The sequence below is a fragment of the Oncorhynchus tshawytscha genome, linkage group LG29, assembly GCF_018296145.1.
Source record: "Oncorhynchus tshawytscha isolate Ot180627B linkage group LG29, Otsh_v2.0, whole genome shotgun sequence".
NCBI classification, from domain to species: Eukaryota; Metazoa; Chordata; class Actinopteri; order Salmoniformes; family Salmonidae; genus Oncorhynchus; species Oncorhynchus tshawytscha.
The window spans coordinates 9713452-9730090 of record NC_056457.1 but is presented as its reverse complement, the minus strand read 5'-3'; the positions used below and the strand labels follow the sequence as shown (position 1 = coordinate 9730090).

General features: G+C 45.8%; 1 protein-coding gene across 2 annotated transcripts in view; it reads left to right on the top strand.

Moving 5' to 3' along the window:
* The window catches only part of malrd1 (MAM and LDL receptor class A domain containing 1), a 121099-nt gene extending 104867 nt beyond the window's left edge, over positions 1-16232 (top strand). Inside the window, exons 25-34 of one of the 2 annotated variants that reach the window (XM_024393049.2) lie at positions 2774-2931; positions 6047-6248; positions 6902-7183; positions 7483-7608; positions 8686-8752; positions 14048-14145; positions 14408-14504; positions 14779-14839; positions 15782-15883; positions 15961-16232. In XM_024393049.2, the coding sequence (XP_024248817.1) occupies positions 2774-2931; positions 6047-6248; positions 6902-7183; positions 7483-7608; positions 8686-8752; positions 14048-14145; positions 14408-14504; positions 14779-14839; positions 15782-15883; positions 15961-16059 (1292 nt within the window). In that variant the 3' untranslated portion in view covers positions 16060-16232. Of the gene's footprint in view, positions 1-2773; positions 2932-6046; positions 6249-6901; positions 7184-7482; positions 7609-8685; positions 8753-14047; positions 14146-14407; positions 14505-14778; positions 14840-15781; positions 15884-15960 lie in introns of those variants that run through there. The other variant, XM_024393050.1, reaches the window with a different exon arrangement.
* The last annotated feature ends 407 nt before the right edge of the window (positions 16233-16639 follow it).

Below are 16639 nucleotides of genomic sequence, written 5' to 3'. Positions count from 1 at the left end.
GATGCTCTCGATTGTGCATCTGTAGAAGTTTGTGAGTGCTTTTGGTGACAAGCCGAATTTCTTCAGCCTCCTGAGGTTGAAGAGGCGCTGCTGCGCCTTCCTCACGATGCTGTCTGTGTGAGTGGACCAATTCAGTTTGTCTGTGTGTGTATGCCGAGGAACTTAAAACTTGCTACCCTCTCCACTACTGTTCCATCGATGTGGATGGGGGGGTGTTCCCTCTGCTGTTTCCTGAAGTCCACAATCATCTCCTTAGTTTTGTTGACGTTGAGTGTGAGGTTATTTTCCTGACACCACACTCCGAGGGCCCTCACCTCCTCCCTGTAGGCCGTCTCGTCGTTGTTGGTAATCAAGCCTACCACTGTTGTGTCGTCCGCAAACTTGATGATTGAGTTGGAGGTGTGTGTGGCCACGCAGTCGCAGATGTTGTTGCCTACCCTCACCACCTGGGGGCGGCCCGTCAGGAAGTCCAGTACCCAGTTGCACAGGGCGGGGTCGAGACCCAGGGTCTCGAGCTTGATGACGAGCTTGGAGGGTACTATGGTGTTGAATGCCGAGCTGTAGTCGATGAACAGCATTCTCACATAGGTATTCCTCTTGTCCAGATGGGTTAGGGCATTGTGCAGTGTGGTTGAGATTGCATCGTCTGTGGACCTATTTGGGCGGTAAGCAAATTGGAGTGGGTCTAGGGTGTCAGGTAGGGTGGAGGTGATATGGTCCTTGACTAGTCTCTCAAAGCACTTCATGATGACGGATGTGAGTGCTACGGGGCGGTAGTCGTTTAGCTCAGTTCCCTTAGCTTTCTTGGGAACAGGAACAATGGTGGCCCTCTTGAAGCATGTGGGAACAGCAGACTGGTATAGGGATTGACTGAATATGTCCGTAAACACACCGGCCAGCTGGTCTGCGCATGCTCTGAGGGCGCGGCTGGGGATGCCGTCTGGGCCTGCAGCCTTGCGAGGGTTAACACGTTTAAATGTCTTACTCACTTCGGCTGCAGTGAAGGAGAGACCGCATGTTTTCGTTGCAGGCCGTGTCAGTGGCACTGTATTGTCCTCAAAGCGGGCAAAAAGTTATTTCGTCTGCCTGGGAGCAAGACATCCTGGTCCGTGACTGGGCTGGGTTTCTTCCTGTAGTCCGTGATTGACTGTAGACCCTGCCACATGCCTCTTGTGTCTGAGCCGTTGAATTGAGATTCTACTTTGTCTCTGTACTGGCGCTTAGCTTGTTTGATAGCCTTGCGGAGGGAATAGCTGCACTGTTTGTATTCAGTCATGTTACCAGACACCTTGCCCTGATTAAAAGCAGTGGTTCGCGCCTTCAGTTTCACACGAATGCTGCCATCAATCCACGGTTTCTGGTTTGGGAATGTTTTAATCATTGCTATGGGAACGACATCTTCAACGCACGTTCTAATGACCTCGCACACCGAATCAGCGTATTCGTCAATGTTGTTGTCTGACGCAATACGAAACATCTCCCAGTCCACGTGATGGAAGCAGTCTTGGAGTGTGGAGTCAGCTTGGTCGGACCAGCTTTGGACAGACCTCAGCGTGGGAGCCTCTTGTTTTAGTTTCTGTGTGTGTGACTTTCTATGCTTGTCTGTGTGTGTTTATGTGTGCTGGGTCACACACACCAAGTACAAAGCTGGCCTTTACACCATCCAATGATGCATTACATCACAACAAGTCGACCCATGAACTTTACAAGGACAATCGTTGTTATAGTGGAACACATTCATCCAGAATGTAGAGAATATTGTGTCCACAAACTATTCCCTTAGGGCTCTGGTCCAAGGTAGTGCACTATATAGGGACTAGTGTATGGACACAAAATGCTATACCTTCTGGATGAATGTGTCCACTATAACAACGATTGTAGGTTGCCATTTGGGACGTAGCTCGTAGTGACTGGCCACCCAACTCATAGATCGTGGAGATGAATGTGGACACCAGGCTCTGTGGCACAGGCTGACCTTATGATCTCACTGGGGAAGGCAGATCAATGGGCCTAGCCCGCCGTATCACATACACACAGTCAGGCAACACACGCGCGCATGCACACACACACACACATGCACGCACGCACACACGCACACACACACACACACACACACACACACTGCTTAGATAGTCAATAAAGAAAAGAGAGAATACAGAACATCACACAAATGTGAAATCCTTCCACCATCAGAATGGTAGGGGTGGAGAGGACATGCATCCCCTAGTCATGCATTAGCTGATTTACCGTTGCATTTAAAAGCTGATTAAAAGTTTAGAAGACAATAAAAACCAGCACACAGCTCTTTCCTAGAATGAAAGAGACAGAAATGAGGAATAAAGAACTTTGAAGATTCTAGAAGATTCTCCAGGGAAATACAGAATTTTGGGTGGGAATATTGTGGTGTGGGACTCACCACGCATTGAGACGACCCCAAATCCCCTCTAGCTCATGTGGAAAACTCCTACTTAGTTCTGGCGTCGCCTCAGTGGCCTCTCAGTCTCAGTCTAAGAGACTAAATAGAAGCAGATCAGAAGAATCCTCTCAGCACAGCATGTCTGCAGGAAACAGGCTTTTAGACAGTAACACCGTCTTCACAAAATGTTCTTTGACTTCCAGTTGTTTTGGGTGGTCCGATACTGTTCAGGAAATATTCTGGGTCTAAGTTTGAACCTGTAAGCATAGCTAGTCTCCAACACATTCGATTTGACTCACTACTTGAAGAAATGACTAGAGACGTATGCGGTTGCATATTTCTCTCCATGATCCACAGGTGGAGAAGGGAAGTTCCTGTATGTGCACTCTGCCACAGAGAGAGAAGGTGACATCGCCAAGGTTACGACGCGGAACCCATTCCCGGCCAGTATTGGCCTATGTCACCTACGATTCTGGTTCTACATGCATGGATCAGACAGGATGGGGACGTTAAAGGTAGGAGGAAAGCTTATAAAGGTAGTTCAGTATTTTACATAGATGGTTCCCCCATAACGTCCTTTGTTCTGTAGCTAGCTGTTTTAGGAAAACCGAACCATGGACTACCAATTCTCCTTGCCTAAAGACTCCTTTCAGGCTGAAGAACCATCGAACATTAAGTAGTAATCAATTTCTCCTTTAAGTCATGCCCTAATAAATCATTTTGTTGTATTATTTGTTCTGTCTTTTCCACTGGATAAAACTGAAGTTTGTTGCAATATCAGTTTAATCCATAGAACAAATATTACATCAAATATTATGGTTCAACTCAAATATACTAATTGATTCAAAAAATATATATGTATTTGGGAATTTTTAAATTTTTTAAATTATTTTTCTAAATTATATAATAAATAGGACTGGTGGTGTTATGTCACACATGCAGCTAAACAAAAATATATGGAAATGTCTGCTCTACCTAAAATTACAACCAACTAATTTTAACGAAAAAAATTAAAGAGGCAAGTGGAACAGGGAGAAAGTAAGGAACTTGTCTGCCAGCCCTGCATTAAAGACAAAAATTGGTTAAAGAAAATTGTGATGAATAAAAAAAAGTATACCAGATTCATTTAAGGATCAAAAAATTGACAGCTGTGCCATATAGATGACAAAATAGTTGGGAAGAGATTTTCAATGTACCGATTCAATGGCACATGGTTTATAAACTGATACACAAAACGATGCAGGTTTCAAAACATATTCTTGCAACCAATGGACTGTTATCTATACGTAGATAGATAGACGGACGGACAGACGGACTGATAGGGGATACAACCATCCCAGCTCTGCAGATTTTGCTGCAAAGAGACGCCATTATTAGATCATTTGTTTTGGTACAGTCCATATGTAGCTTAAAGAATTGCAACATTTACCTGGAGCCAACTTTGCAAATAGCACTGCTGGGTTATTTAAAAAGTCATAGTCAATCGATCAATAATATAATAACGCCCTGAGCAAATATGTTTATCTTTAATTTACAATCTGTAGAAACTATGAAAATGGTTCAGAACTTTTGAAAACATCACAGCGCAGTGGAAATATATGGCAAATACAGTGCATTCAGAAAGTATTCAGAAGATTACTATTGCAACAACACATCATCAGTAGGGTAAAACTAACCTGTCTCACGACGGTCTAAACCCAGCTCACGTTCCCTATTAGTGGGTGAACAATCCAACGCTTGGTGAATTCTGCCTTTGCCTTTTTGCACATTTTGTTACCTTACAGCCTTATTCTAAAATTGACCGTTTTTTCCCTCATCAATCTACACCACAATGCCTCATAATTACAAAGCAAAAACAGTTTTTAGAAATCACATTCATATACGCATTCAGACCCTTTACTCAAAACTTTGTTGAAGCGCCTTTGGCAGCGATTAGAGCCTCGAGTCTTCTTGGGTATCATGCTACAAGCTTGGCACACCTGTATTTGGGGAGTTTCTCCCATTCTTCTCTGCAGATTCTCTCAAGCCCTGTCAGGTTGGATAGGGAGAGTTGCTGCACACCTATTTTCAGGTCTCTCCAGAGATGTTCAATCGGGTTCAAGTCCGGGCTCTGGCTTGGCCACTCACCAAACATTCAGAGACTTGTCCTGAAGCCACTCTTGCGTTGTCTTGGCAGTGTGCTTAGGGTCGCTGTCCTGTTGGAAGGTGAACTTTCGCTTCAGTCTGAGGTCCTGAGCACTCAGAAGCATGTTTTCATCAAGGATCTCTCTGTACTTTGCTCGGTTAATCTTTTCCTCGATCCTGACTAGTCTCCCAGTCCCTGCCGCTGAAAAACATCCCCACAGAATGATGCTGCCACCACCATGCTTCACTGTAGGGATGGTGCCAGGTTTCCTCCACACGTAATGCTTGGCATTCAGGCCAAAGAGTTCAATCTTGGTTTCATCAGACAAGAGAATCTTGTTTCTCATGATCTTAGAGTCCTTTTGGCAAACTCCAAGTGGGCTGTCATGTGCCTTTTACTAAAGAGTGGCTTCCGTCTGGCTGCTGTACCATAAAGGCCTGATTGGTGAAGTGCTGCAGAGATGGTTGTACTTCTGGAAGGTTCTTTCATCTCCACAGAGGAACACTGGACCTCTGTCAGAGTGACCATCGGGTTCTTGTTCACCTCCTTGACCAAGGCCCTTCTCCCCCGATTGCTCAGTTTGGCCGGGCGGCCAGCTCTAGGAAGAGTCTTGGTGGATCCAAACTTCTTCCATTTAAAAATGATGGAGTCCACTGTGTTCTTGGGGACCTTCAATGTTGCAGACATGTTTTGGTACCCTTCCCCAGATCTGTGCCTCGACACAATCCTATCTTGGAGCTCTATAGACAATTCCTTTTGTCTGATGAGTCCAAATTTGAGATTTTTGGTTCCAACCACTGTGTCTTTGTGAGACACAGAGTAAGTGAATGGATGATTTCCGAATGTGTAGTTCCCACCGTGAAGCATGGAGGAGGTGTGATGGTGCTTTGCTGGTGACACTGTCTGTGATTTATTTAGAATTCAAGGCACACTTAACCAGCATGGCTACAACAGCATTCTGCAGCGATTTGCCATCTGGTTTGCCCTTAGTGGGACTATCATTTGTTTTTCAACAACCCATTTGAGATTGGACTGCTGAGTAAAGGAAAAGCAGCCAACAAGTGCTCAGCATATGTAGGAACTCCTTCAAGACTGTTGGAAAAGCGTTCCAGGTGAAGCTGGTTGAGAGAAGGCCAGGAGTGTGCAAAGCTGTCATCAAGGCAAAGGGTGGCTACTTTGAAGAATCTAAAACCTAAAATATATTTTGATTTGTTTAACACTTTTTTGTTTACTACATTATTTCATGTGTTATTTCATAGTTTTGATGTCTCACTATTATTCTACAATGTGAAAATAGTAAAAATAAAGAAAAACCTTTCAATGAGTAGGTGTTTCCAAACCTTTGACTGGTACTGTAAATATTTACAAAAAATAAATAACTTAACTGTAGTCATGGATCCCTGTCCTCCACACTCTGTGGTTGTTACAGTAAGTGTGTGTGTCCCTTGTTAAGCCACAGCTAAGTGACATTTATAGTGCTGCAATCTCACTGGCGTGTCACTCAGGTCTACACTGTCGGCTCAAGCGGAACTCGCCTGTTAATGTGGGCCGCCAGTGGTAACCATGGCGACCGGTGGTCCTACGCAAGTGTGATCCTGTCCAACACAACCCCCTTCAGAGTGACCTTCCAGGCAGAAGTGGGGGGTGACGTGTGGACGGACATCGCCCTGGATGACATCTCCTTTACCACTCAGTGTGTGGTGGGAGGTAAGAGTTCTCTTCTCTTTGTCATGTTCTCTCGCTCTCCCTTGCCCATTTCACTCCTCGATTATATTTTCTCTCTCCCTCTCTTCCATTCTCTCCTCCTCCCTCTGCTCCATTCCTTTACCCGACTTAACACCCTACATTCCTGCCATTTCCTCTGACGTGCACATCTCTCTCTCTTCTTCCCTGCCTCCCTCCCTCCCAATAAACGGGTTCCATTGTGCCAGGGGGAGAGTAGAGTAGTGTAGTGAACTAATGAAGCCTGTTGTTCTGCGGGCCTGTATAAATTCACTGTGGAGTCTGGGTTTGCCACTGGGGGAGAGGAGAGAGCAATGGGGGAGAAAAGCAATTACATTTGTATTGTGTTGTCTTCACACACCCCTCCCTCCCCTTCCCTCCTCTAGCTACTGTAGCTTACTCTGCTTCCTCTCCTCAGCTGTATTACAGTCAACTCTCACATGGGATGTGGCAGAAATGGCACCCCTTTTTGGGCACTACTTTTGACCAAAGCCCTACATGCCCTAGGGGTAATAAGGTACCATTTGAGACGCAGACTAAGGAAGATCATAGAGAACATTTAGCATTGTTGCGTTTGTTCATGTGTAATAGCTGGACCATTAAAGACGACATCAACTCCCATGTGTGTTTTCCCACAGGTCCTGTGACTCCAGAGCCTCTGACCTGCGGCGCGGGTCAGTTCCAGTGTGTCCACTCCTTCCAGTGTGTCCCTCTGTCCTGGAGGTGTGATGGGGAGGAGGACTGTGCTGACCAGTCAGATGAGGAGCAGTGTCCCAGCCTTGTCCCAGGCACCCTGCCCCCCCAGGACCACTGTCCACACCCTGACCAGTACCAGTGTTTAAACAACACCTGTCTCCCCTCCCTACTACGATGCGATGGAGTCTCTGACTGCCCCTACGGAGAGGATGAATACAGCTGCCGTAAGGGTCCTTGACTGTGTGTGTGTGTGTGTGTGTGTGTGCGCTCACATGTGTGTAATTACATAAGAAAAATACAGTGTCAGAACATGACATTTACAGATAGAATCCATAAGTGTTTTCACAGCCTCGCCTTCATACTCAGTTGTACATGATCATGGATGATGAAATCTTTTCATTTAAACCCGTGTGAGGGCTCCTCTTCTCTTAGCACTATTGTGTTAAATAATACATTGAAAGTGATTGAAAGCAGAGCTGACTTTCTCTATCTCTCCCTCCTCTGTCTCCCTCTTCCTCCCCAGCTCTCCAGCAGTGTGCGCTGGGGTCTCTGGTGTGTGAGAGTTCGTCCAGTTGTGTCCCGCTCCAGAAGCGTTGTGACCAGATCGTTGACTGTCTACCCTTTGACTCTGACGAGTCCAGCTGCCATGGTAACTGTTTCTACTATACTTTGTCCTTTCTCTCTATCACACTCTTACCGGAGTCTCCTGGCTCCCACTGTAAAGGTCCATCTTTGCATTTCCAATGTATTATTATTTTCCCATCTTTACTCTGTTCCATTTGTGGCTGTCAAATGTGCCAACTTTGGCAGTAATGACATTCTCAACTACAGCAATTCTGCCTTCAAAGCACACCTCATAGGTCATTCTGTGCAGTGCCAAAACCACTCTTCAAAACCTCAGCTTTTCTGTTGCCTTCGAGAAATGAAACCAAACGGAACCGCCCATTTGGTTGGAATCCGCCTGAAATGCAGTCCAGGAGTTACACGATTGGGGATTGGACAAATCGCTCCATACAGTGATTGGAGGATTAAGTGGATTCAGGTCTGAGATATCATTTCCAAAACCTTGAACAATCCAGATAAGCAATGCTGTTGAGACGAAAGTGAGGAGAGAGACACATAGAGAGAGAGAGGAGAGCATCGCTTCAGGGGGAAAAAAACGTGCATTTCACAAAGTGAACTCGAGAAGTGTTCCAATAACACGTTTCCAAATGTGAAATCATGTGTTGTTCCTGTAAGGGAAGAGAGAGAGACAAATGTAGCGACAAAAGCAGTGGTGAAGGAAGAGAGGTCCAGGAGAAACCTGTAACATGATGACACTCTCACTGAAGAGGTTTTTCAGAAAAGACATTTTCAGAGGTTTTTCCACTTTGCTCTCCGGAGGCAATTCCCTGTCTCTCTGCCAGGCATGTCGTGATGTCAGAGAAACATTGTGGATGCGTGGATCATATTTCCCATTTCCTAGGTGTGGACATGATTAACAGGTGGTGTCAAGAGAAGGAGAGAAGGGGGGCTGAGAGGAGATTGGGAGAATCGTTTACACCAAAAGAGCTGGGATGCATCCCAAATGGCACCCTAATGTAGGGCACTATGTTGACCAGGGCCCCATCAAAAGAAGTGCACTACAAAGGGAATGGGGTGTGATTTGGGACGTTGCCCTGGTCTCAACTGTCTCTGTACGATGAGAGAGGGGTGTTGTTGAAACACATGTTTGGCCTCGTTGCAGAATGCCCTCCCAGATACTGTCTGCATCACGGAGAGTGCCATGTGGAGAGGCATGGGCCAATGTGCATGTGAGTATGAGTACTGCAAACATGCATTCACATGGACACACACACATGCACACACTCACAACACACAAACCCCCCTGCCATACATATGATATACAGTGGATGCTATCTATTTTTATTTTCTCTTCCGACCCCTTCTCGCTACAGATCTCTCTCTCTCTCTCTCTCTCTCTATCGCTCTCTCTCTCTCGCTCTCTCTCTCTCTCTCTCTATCGCTCTCTCTAGCTCTCTCTCTAGCTCTCTCTCTCGCTCTAGCTCTCTCTCTAGCTCTCTCTCTAGCTCTCTCTCTCTCTGCCTTAAAACATGGAAATCCCATCAGTCTTGTTTCCAACCCTGGAAAAGACATGCTCAGCAGACCATGGGGGAATCTCGGTTTATCCCAGACGGATTTTAGAAGGGGGCTCACCTCTCATTTATCCGCCACAGACTAGCACAACGTTCCCAGAACGTTCCCAGAGGGATTTTGCAATGGACACTCGCTGGTCAATATTTGAACGTTCCCCCACCGCAAATTGTCTAGAGGGAAGACCGCGTAAAACCTTCACATTAGATTAATCCGTTGGATTTAGGGAGGCTAGCGTGACCCCGTGTGGAGTTCAACTCCAACTCTTTGTGGTCGCCCACCACACACACACACACACACACACACACACATTTTTAAATCTTATACAAACCACATATTGATATTGAAGGGAAAGAGTTGACGACATGCAAGACAAGTGGTAGTTAACCGCTGTGAAATCTTCAATAAAATATTCTGCATTCGATAGAATGCCTAGTCTAAACATGAGACAATATACTTACTATAGCTACATGCTGATGTCAGCATAAAAGGGAACGTTCACCCAAATGACTAAATTCCTTAACCTGTAAGCAATCCACGGACAAGATAAGACAGCAATCCATGGACAAGATAAGACAGCAATCCATGGACAAGATAAGACGGCAATCCATGGACAAGATAATACAGCAATCCATGGACAAGATAAGACCAATCCATGGACAAGATAAGACGGCAATCCATGGACAAGATAAGACGGCAATCCATGGACAAGATAAGACAGCAATCCATGGACAAGATAAGAGAGCAATCCATGGTTTTGCTTACCTGACTTTGTTTACCTGACTACTGTAATTTGGGTGAACTATCTCTTTAATGTTGACTACTACCTGGCATTTCACATTCTTCCTGGTACCTGCACTCCAAAGCCACATGACTGACTGGAATATATTATGCGTCTTTTCCCACAATGCTATGTGAATGTCACATTGAGATGCAAATGGTTCCACATTTTTTAAATCGGCCAAACTCTGGGGAGGTGATACTTCGCTGGTGTTTGGCAGTAAAAAATACTGTCTATTTCCCTCACCTCCCTTTCCCCTCTCTCTCTCCCTCCCTCACCTTTCTCTCTCTTTGCTCTCCTCTTTCCCGTTTCTCATCCTCCCTCCCGTGCTCAATCTCTTTGCTGCCCCTTTCCCCTCTCTCTCTTTCTCTCACTCTCTCTTTCATGATTATATAACAGACTGTGCAGTGCTGTGCAGTGCTGACCCCAGCATGTAGTGGTGCCTGGGGCCTATGTATGTCAGAGAGTCAGAGGTTCGGACTTAGCAGGTCATGTTGGTCCTCTGGGCAGGATCCTCCGAGAAGCTGGACCAGAGCCCAGCCTACAGTCCTGGCCAGCCTGCCACACAATATGCAAAGAGACCCTTCGGAATGAGAATATAACACAACTTAATGCAAGCAGTATGTTTTGTCCAGGAATGTTTGTTTTGCATTAGAAAATCCCATGGCAGCACATGTCTACCCCAAAAACTAGCCATGGATTTAAGCAGATGTGGACTTGGAAGAGAAGTCCTGAATGAATGTGTTGTTTTCTCAAAGGTGGTGCCATGGAGAGGCACCCTAATCACTCAACTGAGGTGTCTGAATGAAGCTCCTTGTTCAGTCTACTGGTACTGTCCATGTAGGATTCTCCACATAAGAAGGACATTGTTTTCCGTTGAGGAGGCGCACCTCCTTACTTTCTTCCAAGCCTGTGTTCGTTCGTTCAGTGTGGACATTCAGTGTGACAAGCACAGTGAAATGTCTTGCTTGAAACCTCTAACCGGCAGGGTAGCCTAGTGGTTAGAGCGTTGGACTAGTAACCGAAAGGTTGCAAGTTCAAATCCCCGAGCTGACAAGGTGCAAATCTGTCAATTTGCCCCTGAACAGGCAGTTAACCCACTGTTTCTAGGCCGTCATTGAAAATAAGAATTTGTTCTTAACTGACTTGCCTAGGTAAAAAAAATGTAACAACAATGCAGTAATCAATAACAATGTAATACTAAAAATAACAAGGTTAAAACAAAAAAATATATAGAAAGAAGAAGAACCCTGTACACGATCAGTTCCAGTACATATTTCTGATGTGCAGGGATACTGGAGTGATAGAGGTAAATATGTATAGGGGGTAAGGTGACTAGACATCAGGATATGACTGTATGTTTTGTTTATTCCATGTGTAACTCTGTGTTGTTGTATGTGTCGAATTGCTATGCTTTATCTTGGCCAGGTTGCAGTTGCAAATGAGAACTTGTTCTCAACTAGCCTACCTGGTTAAATAAAGGTGTTCTCAACTAGCCTACCTGGTTAAATAAAGGTGTTCTCAACTAGCCTACCTGGTTAAATAAAGGTGTTCTCAACTAGCCTACCTGGTTAAATAAAGGTGTTCTCAACTAGCCTACCTGGTTAAATAAAGGTGTTCTCAACTAGCCTACCGGGTTAAATAAAGGTGTTCTCAACTAGCCTACCTGGTTAAATAAAGGTGAAATAACAAAATGTATGATAAACAGTAGCAGTAGCGTATATGATGATTGTATGTGAGTGGGTTTGTGTAGGGTCAGTATTAATGTATGTACATGTGTGCATGTGTGTGTGCGTGTGTGTGTGTGTGTGTGTGTGTGCGTGTGTGTGTGTTGGAGTATCAGTGTGCGTAGTGTGTATGACCCTGTGAGTGTGCAGAGAGAATAAAATACTAAAGGTCAACTCAGATAGTCCTTGTAGCCCTTTTATTAGCTATTCAGCAGTTTTATGGCATGGGGATAGAAGCCGTTCAGGAGCTTGTAGGTGTCAGACTTGATGCACTGGTACCGCCTGCCATGGGGAAACAGAGAGAACAGTTTATGGCTTGGGTGGTTGGAGTTTTTAACGATTTTCTGGGCCTTCCTTTCACACCGCCTGATATAGAGGTCCTGGATGTCAGGGACCTCTACTGGGCTGTCCACACCACCCTCTGTAGTGCCAGGCGATCGAGGGCGGTCCTATTGCCATACCAAGCAGTGATGCAGTCAGTCAAGGTGCTTTCAATGGTTCAGCTGTAGAACGTTTTGAGGATTTGAGGGCCCATGCCTTACCCTTTCCACCTCCTAAGGAGGAAGAGGTGCTGTCGCGCCTTATTCACGACTGTGCGAGTGTGTGGACTATTTTAAGCTCTTAGGGATTTGGACACCGAGGAACTTGACCTCCTCCCTCTCATGGTCGCCGGTGATCAGGCCTACCACCGTCGTGTCATCACCAAACTTGATGGCGGTGGGTGAACAGAGAGTACAGGAGGGGTCTAAGCACACACCCCCGTGGGGCCCCAGTGTTGAGTGTCGGCGTGGTGGAGGTGATGTTGCCTACCCTCGCCACCTGGGGGCGGCCTGTCAGGAAGTCCAGAATCCAGTTGCAGAGAGAGGTGTTCAGTCCCAGGGTCCTAAGATTGGTGACGAGCTTGGAGGGGACAATGGTGTTGAACGCTGAGCTGTAGTCAATGAACAGCATTCTCACATAGGTATTCCTCGTATCTAGGTGGGTGAGGGCAGTGTGGAGTGCAGTTGAGATTGCTTCATCGATGGATCTGTTGGGACGGTATGAAAATTGGAGTGGGTCTAAGCTGGCTGGGAGGATGGAGTTGATGTGTGCCATAACCAGCCTCTCAAAGCACTTCACGATTACAGATAGCATCAAGCCTTAGAGTTCTTGGGAACAGGGTTGATAGTGGTCATCTTAAAAGATGTGGAGATTACAGACTGAGACCAGGAGAGGTTGAAAAATAACTGTGAATATACCGGCTGTTCTGCACATGCTCTGAAAATGCACCTTGGAATACCATGGGGCCCTGCGGCCTTGCGGGTATTGACCTGATTAAAGACTACTCACATCAGCCTCGAGGAGCGAGATCACCCAATCTTCTGGGTTGGTGGCGGCCCTCCCGGCACAATGTTGTTGTCAAAGCATGCATAAAATGCATTGAGCCCATCTGGTAGAGAGGCATCGTTGTAATTCGTAATGGACTGTAGGCCCTGCCACATGCGGCGCGCGTCAGAGCCTGTGTAATAGGATTCCACTTTATTCCCATATTGTCCTTTTGCTCGTTTGATGACTTTGTGGAGGTCATAGTGGGACTTCTTGTACTTGTTCCTGTCCTCAGCCGTAGCCTCAGGGTCGTCCTGCGATAGCTCTGTGTGTGGTAGCCCGATCCTATTTGGACAACGTTGCCGATGCATTTCCTAATGAAGCCGGTGACGGAGGTGGTTAGCTTGTCAATGTTATCAGCAGAGTCCCGAAACATATTCCAATCAGCGCTAGCAAAGCAGTCCTGTAGCATAATCTCTGATTCTAGAGACCATTTCTCAACAATGCAAGTCACGGGTAATTCCTGTTTGAGCTTCTGCTTGTAAACAGGAAGCAAGAGTACGGAGTCGTGATCTGATTTACCGAACGGCAGCCGAGAGAGGGCCTTGTATGCTTGCTTGTGGGTAGAAAAACAGTGCTCTAGACTGTATCACCCCTAGTGGCAAGGGAGAAGTGTTGATGGAAATGTCTTAATGATGCTGAATTAAAATCGCAGGCAACCAGAAAAGCAGCCTCTGGATGGTTGTAGCCTTGTACAGTTTCTCAAGTGCCAGATTTGTTATTTCTCTTGTCCTAAAGGGGAATGTATATAACAGCTGAAAACTCCCTCGTGTGGTAAAAGGGTCAGCATTTGACCATCAGCTATTCCACAGTTGTTGTTGATGAAGAGGCAGCTCACTTCCCCCCTCAATTTTCCCAGACTCCACTGTCTGGTCGGCATGGTGAATGGAGAATCCATCAAGTTGGATAGCCATAGGGGGGTACCTTGTCAGAGAGCCACGTTTCAGAAAAGCAGAGAATATTTCAGTTTCGATAGTCCCATTGGTAGCAAATCCATCCATCTTGTTATCAAGTGACTGGCCAGTAGAATGGAGGGAAGAGGTGGCCGGTTCTCCCTTCACCTTAATCTTAACCCTTTCCAGGTGCCAGGATGGTTGGACAGGAAACCGTTGCCACGTGAGACCAAAGCCCTCTCCCTCTTCCTCAATCTCAACGACCCTGCCAGAGGATCCCGGACTAGGTAATATGGACATACCCTATTATTAAATGAACTTAGGGTTGCAAACTTCTGGTAACTTTTTCCATCAATTGCAGTTGGAAGTTTTCCGGTATCAGGAGGGAATAAGCAGGATATACAGGAATCCTTCAACCAGGATTTCAGGATAACCTGGGAACTTTGGGAAATTTACCAGAATGTTGCAACCCCCTTTATGTACCGTAAGACTGTGTGAGTCTCTGGGGTGTTTATTGATTGTCAATCCATGTATTTGTCTCACCCATAGAGACTGTGTATGCTGGCATAGCCATTGGACTGACCCTGCTGATTCTTGGTATTGCTGTCTGTGTCCTGTTTGTATTCCTAAAGAGACACTCTTTGAAGTAAGTTAGGATGTTATTAATGTTGATAAAGGGGATGGTTATGACGTTGCTTTCATGAATGAAGTCGGAAAATACTGTGATTTCACTCAAACACCTGTGTGATCTGTCTTGATTTTAACCTTTGTCAGCTCGAGGATTCGATCCAGCAACCTTTCGGTTACTGGCCTACCGCTCTAACCACCAGGCTACCTGCCGCCCCATTATTGCTGTTGTTGCTGTTATTATTATTACTGTTACAGAAAAATACGAATCCAATTTTTGTCTGCTTCCACAGCAAACGTGACCTGAAGGACTTTGAGGTGAAGGACAACCCAGCCTTTGATTGGAGGGCAGAGGTTAGCACACCCCCTTTCTCTGTTCAATGACAATCAAGCTCCCATATAAAATGTATCGTTCTTAAACCATATGATCTAGAATTCATTAGATACTCATTTAGTTTGTGTGTGGGTGGATGACATCTTTCTCAGACGTGATTGTAATTGTGGTCAGTGGAATGTCTGCAAAGCCCTACACCTCCGCTTCTTCAATGATACGCATGTGTGTGCGTGCGTGCACGTGCGTGCGTGTGCGTGCGTCTGTGTGTGCAATCATTCTCTCCTCTACCACCACTGAGAAGGTACCCTGCAGGGGAGTAGATGCCATCACAGCAATTTCGCTCAGGAGATGGCTGTCATTTTCTGAAGTGTGTTTATATTTGTGTGTGTGCGTGTGTGTTACTGAGCATTGAGCGGTAGTAAAAGCGGGAGTGATTGTGAGAGTCATCACTGTCACAGTGTCGATGACGGGGGTCACAGCATTGCACGCGTGTGTGCTGGCGTGCGTGCATTTGTCTCTCTGTGTCCGTGCGCGCGTGTGTGTATATGTGCATGTGCGTGTGTGTGCTCAGTGTGTGCGCAGGAGGGTAACACAGAGGGTACCTCAATCACACAGGCTTCATACAGCGAGCAACACTCACTTTATCCACAAAGAAGTGGACAGGAGAGGAGTCTATGGTTGTCGCTCAAATGGCACCCTATTCCCGATATAGTGGACTACTTTTGATCAGAGCCCTATGGGCCTGGTCAATAGTGATGCACTATAGAGGGAATAATGGCATTTGAGACACAGCCTATTTGACCAGGGAAAAAGAGGATTGAGTTACTCACAGTGAAATGTTATCATGAGCTCACTCTGTATAAAGAGCAACCTTTAGAAATGAAATAAGTCTGAGGTGTGGGTTGAGTGATTAGAGACAAAGGTAGTTCCTCTATTGTCTCTCACTATTTCTCTCCCTTCAGCTCCCCGGTCTGGGAACTTGCCCTAGACTTAACCCCAAGACTAGGGAGGGTCCTGGGCTTCCCATCAGTGTCTACCCCTGGAGGATGGATGCGGAGTGGGAGGTAGGCTTCCATCTCTTGTTGACCTGTCTGCCAACTGTCTCACTGTCAAATTGTAATGCTGTGTGTGTGTTCTGCAGGGTCCAGTCCGGAGAGATGCCAAACTGTCCTTCCCAAACCCTCTGTACCAGTACCCCTCCACTGCCAATGGGGCTGACTGCAGCAGCTCTGAAGCATAAAAACAACAAATACAACATACACTACTGTGCCATAGCCAATACTAATGTCAACTTTACTGTATACGTTTGTGACCGACCACCTCGATTCGGTCTTACGTAGCAACATTTGAAATAGTTTTTTACATTGGATAAAAGTAGAGACTCAGAGCTAGAAGATGGTATATCATATACTGCAGTTGAGGAACAATGGGAAAGTAATTCTGCTTTGAAAGTTGATAAACTTGTCACCCCACTTTTGAGAAAACGTCCCTTGAATGTTTTGGTGCACCTCCTGGAGAGCTCTTCTTTGTCTACACCCATTCAGGATCGTTCACACCCTCTTAAGCCTTAGCCCCACCCATCTCTTAAAAGGATGCACACGTAAGGCCATGTGCTAAACAGAGTGAGTAGTTTAGTAAAAAAAACAAAGGTTTCAAGACTAAAAATGGTCAAAGTCGTAGCCTACAATAAGGAAACCTCCCAATAAAATACACTTTATCTAGTCCTTGGCCTATATCCTAATCTGACTTTGGTGCAGGTCATGTAATTCTTCACATTACCATCTCTGGTAAACACACATTATATCAAATAAAAACATGTT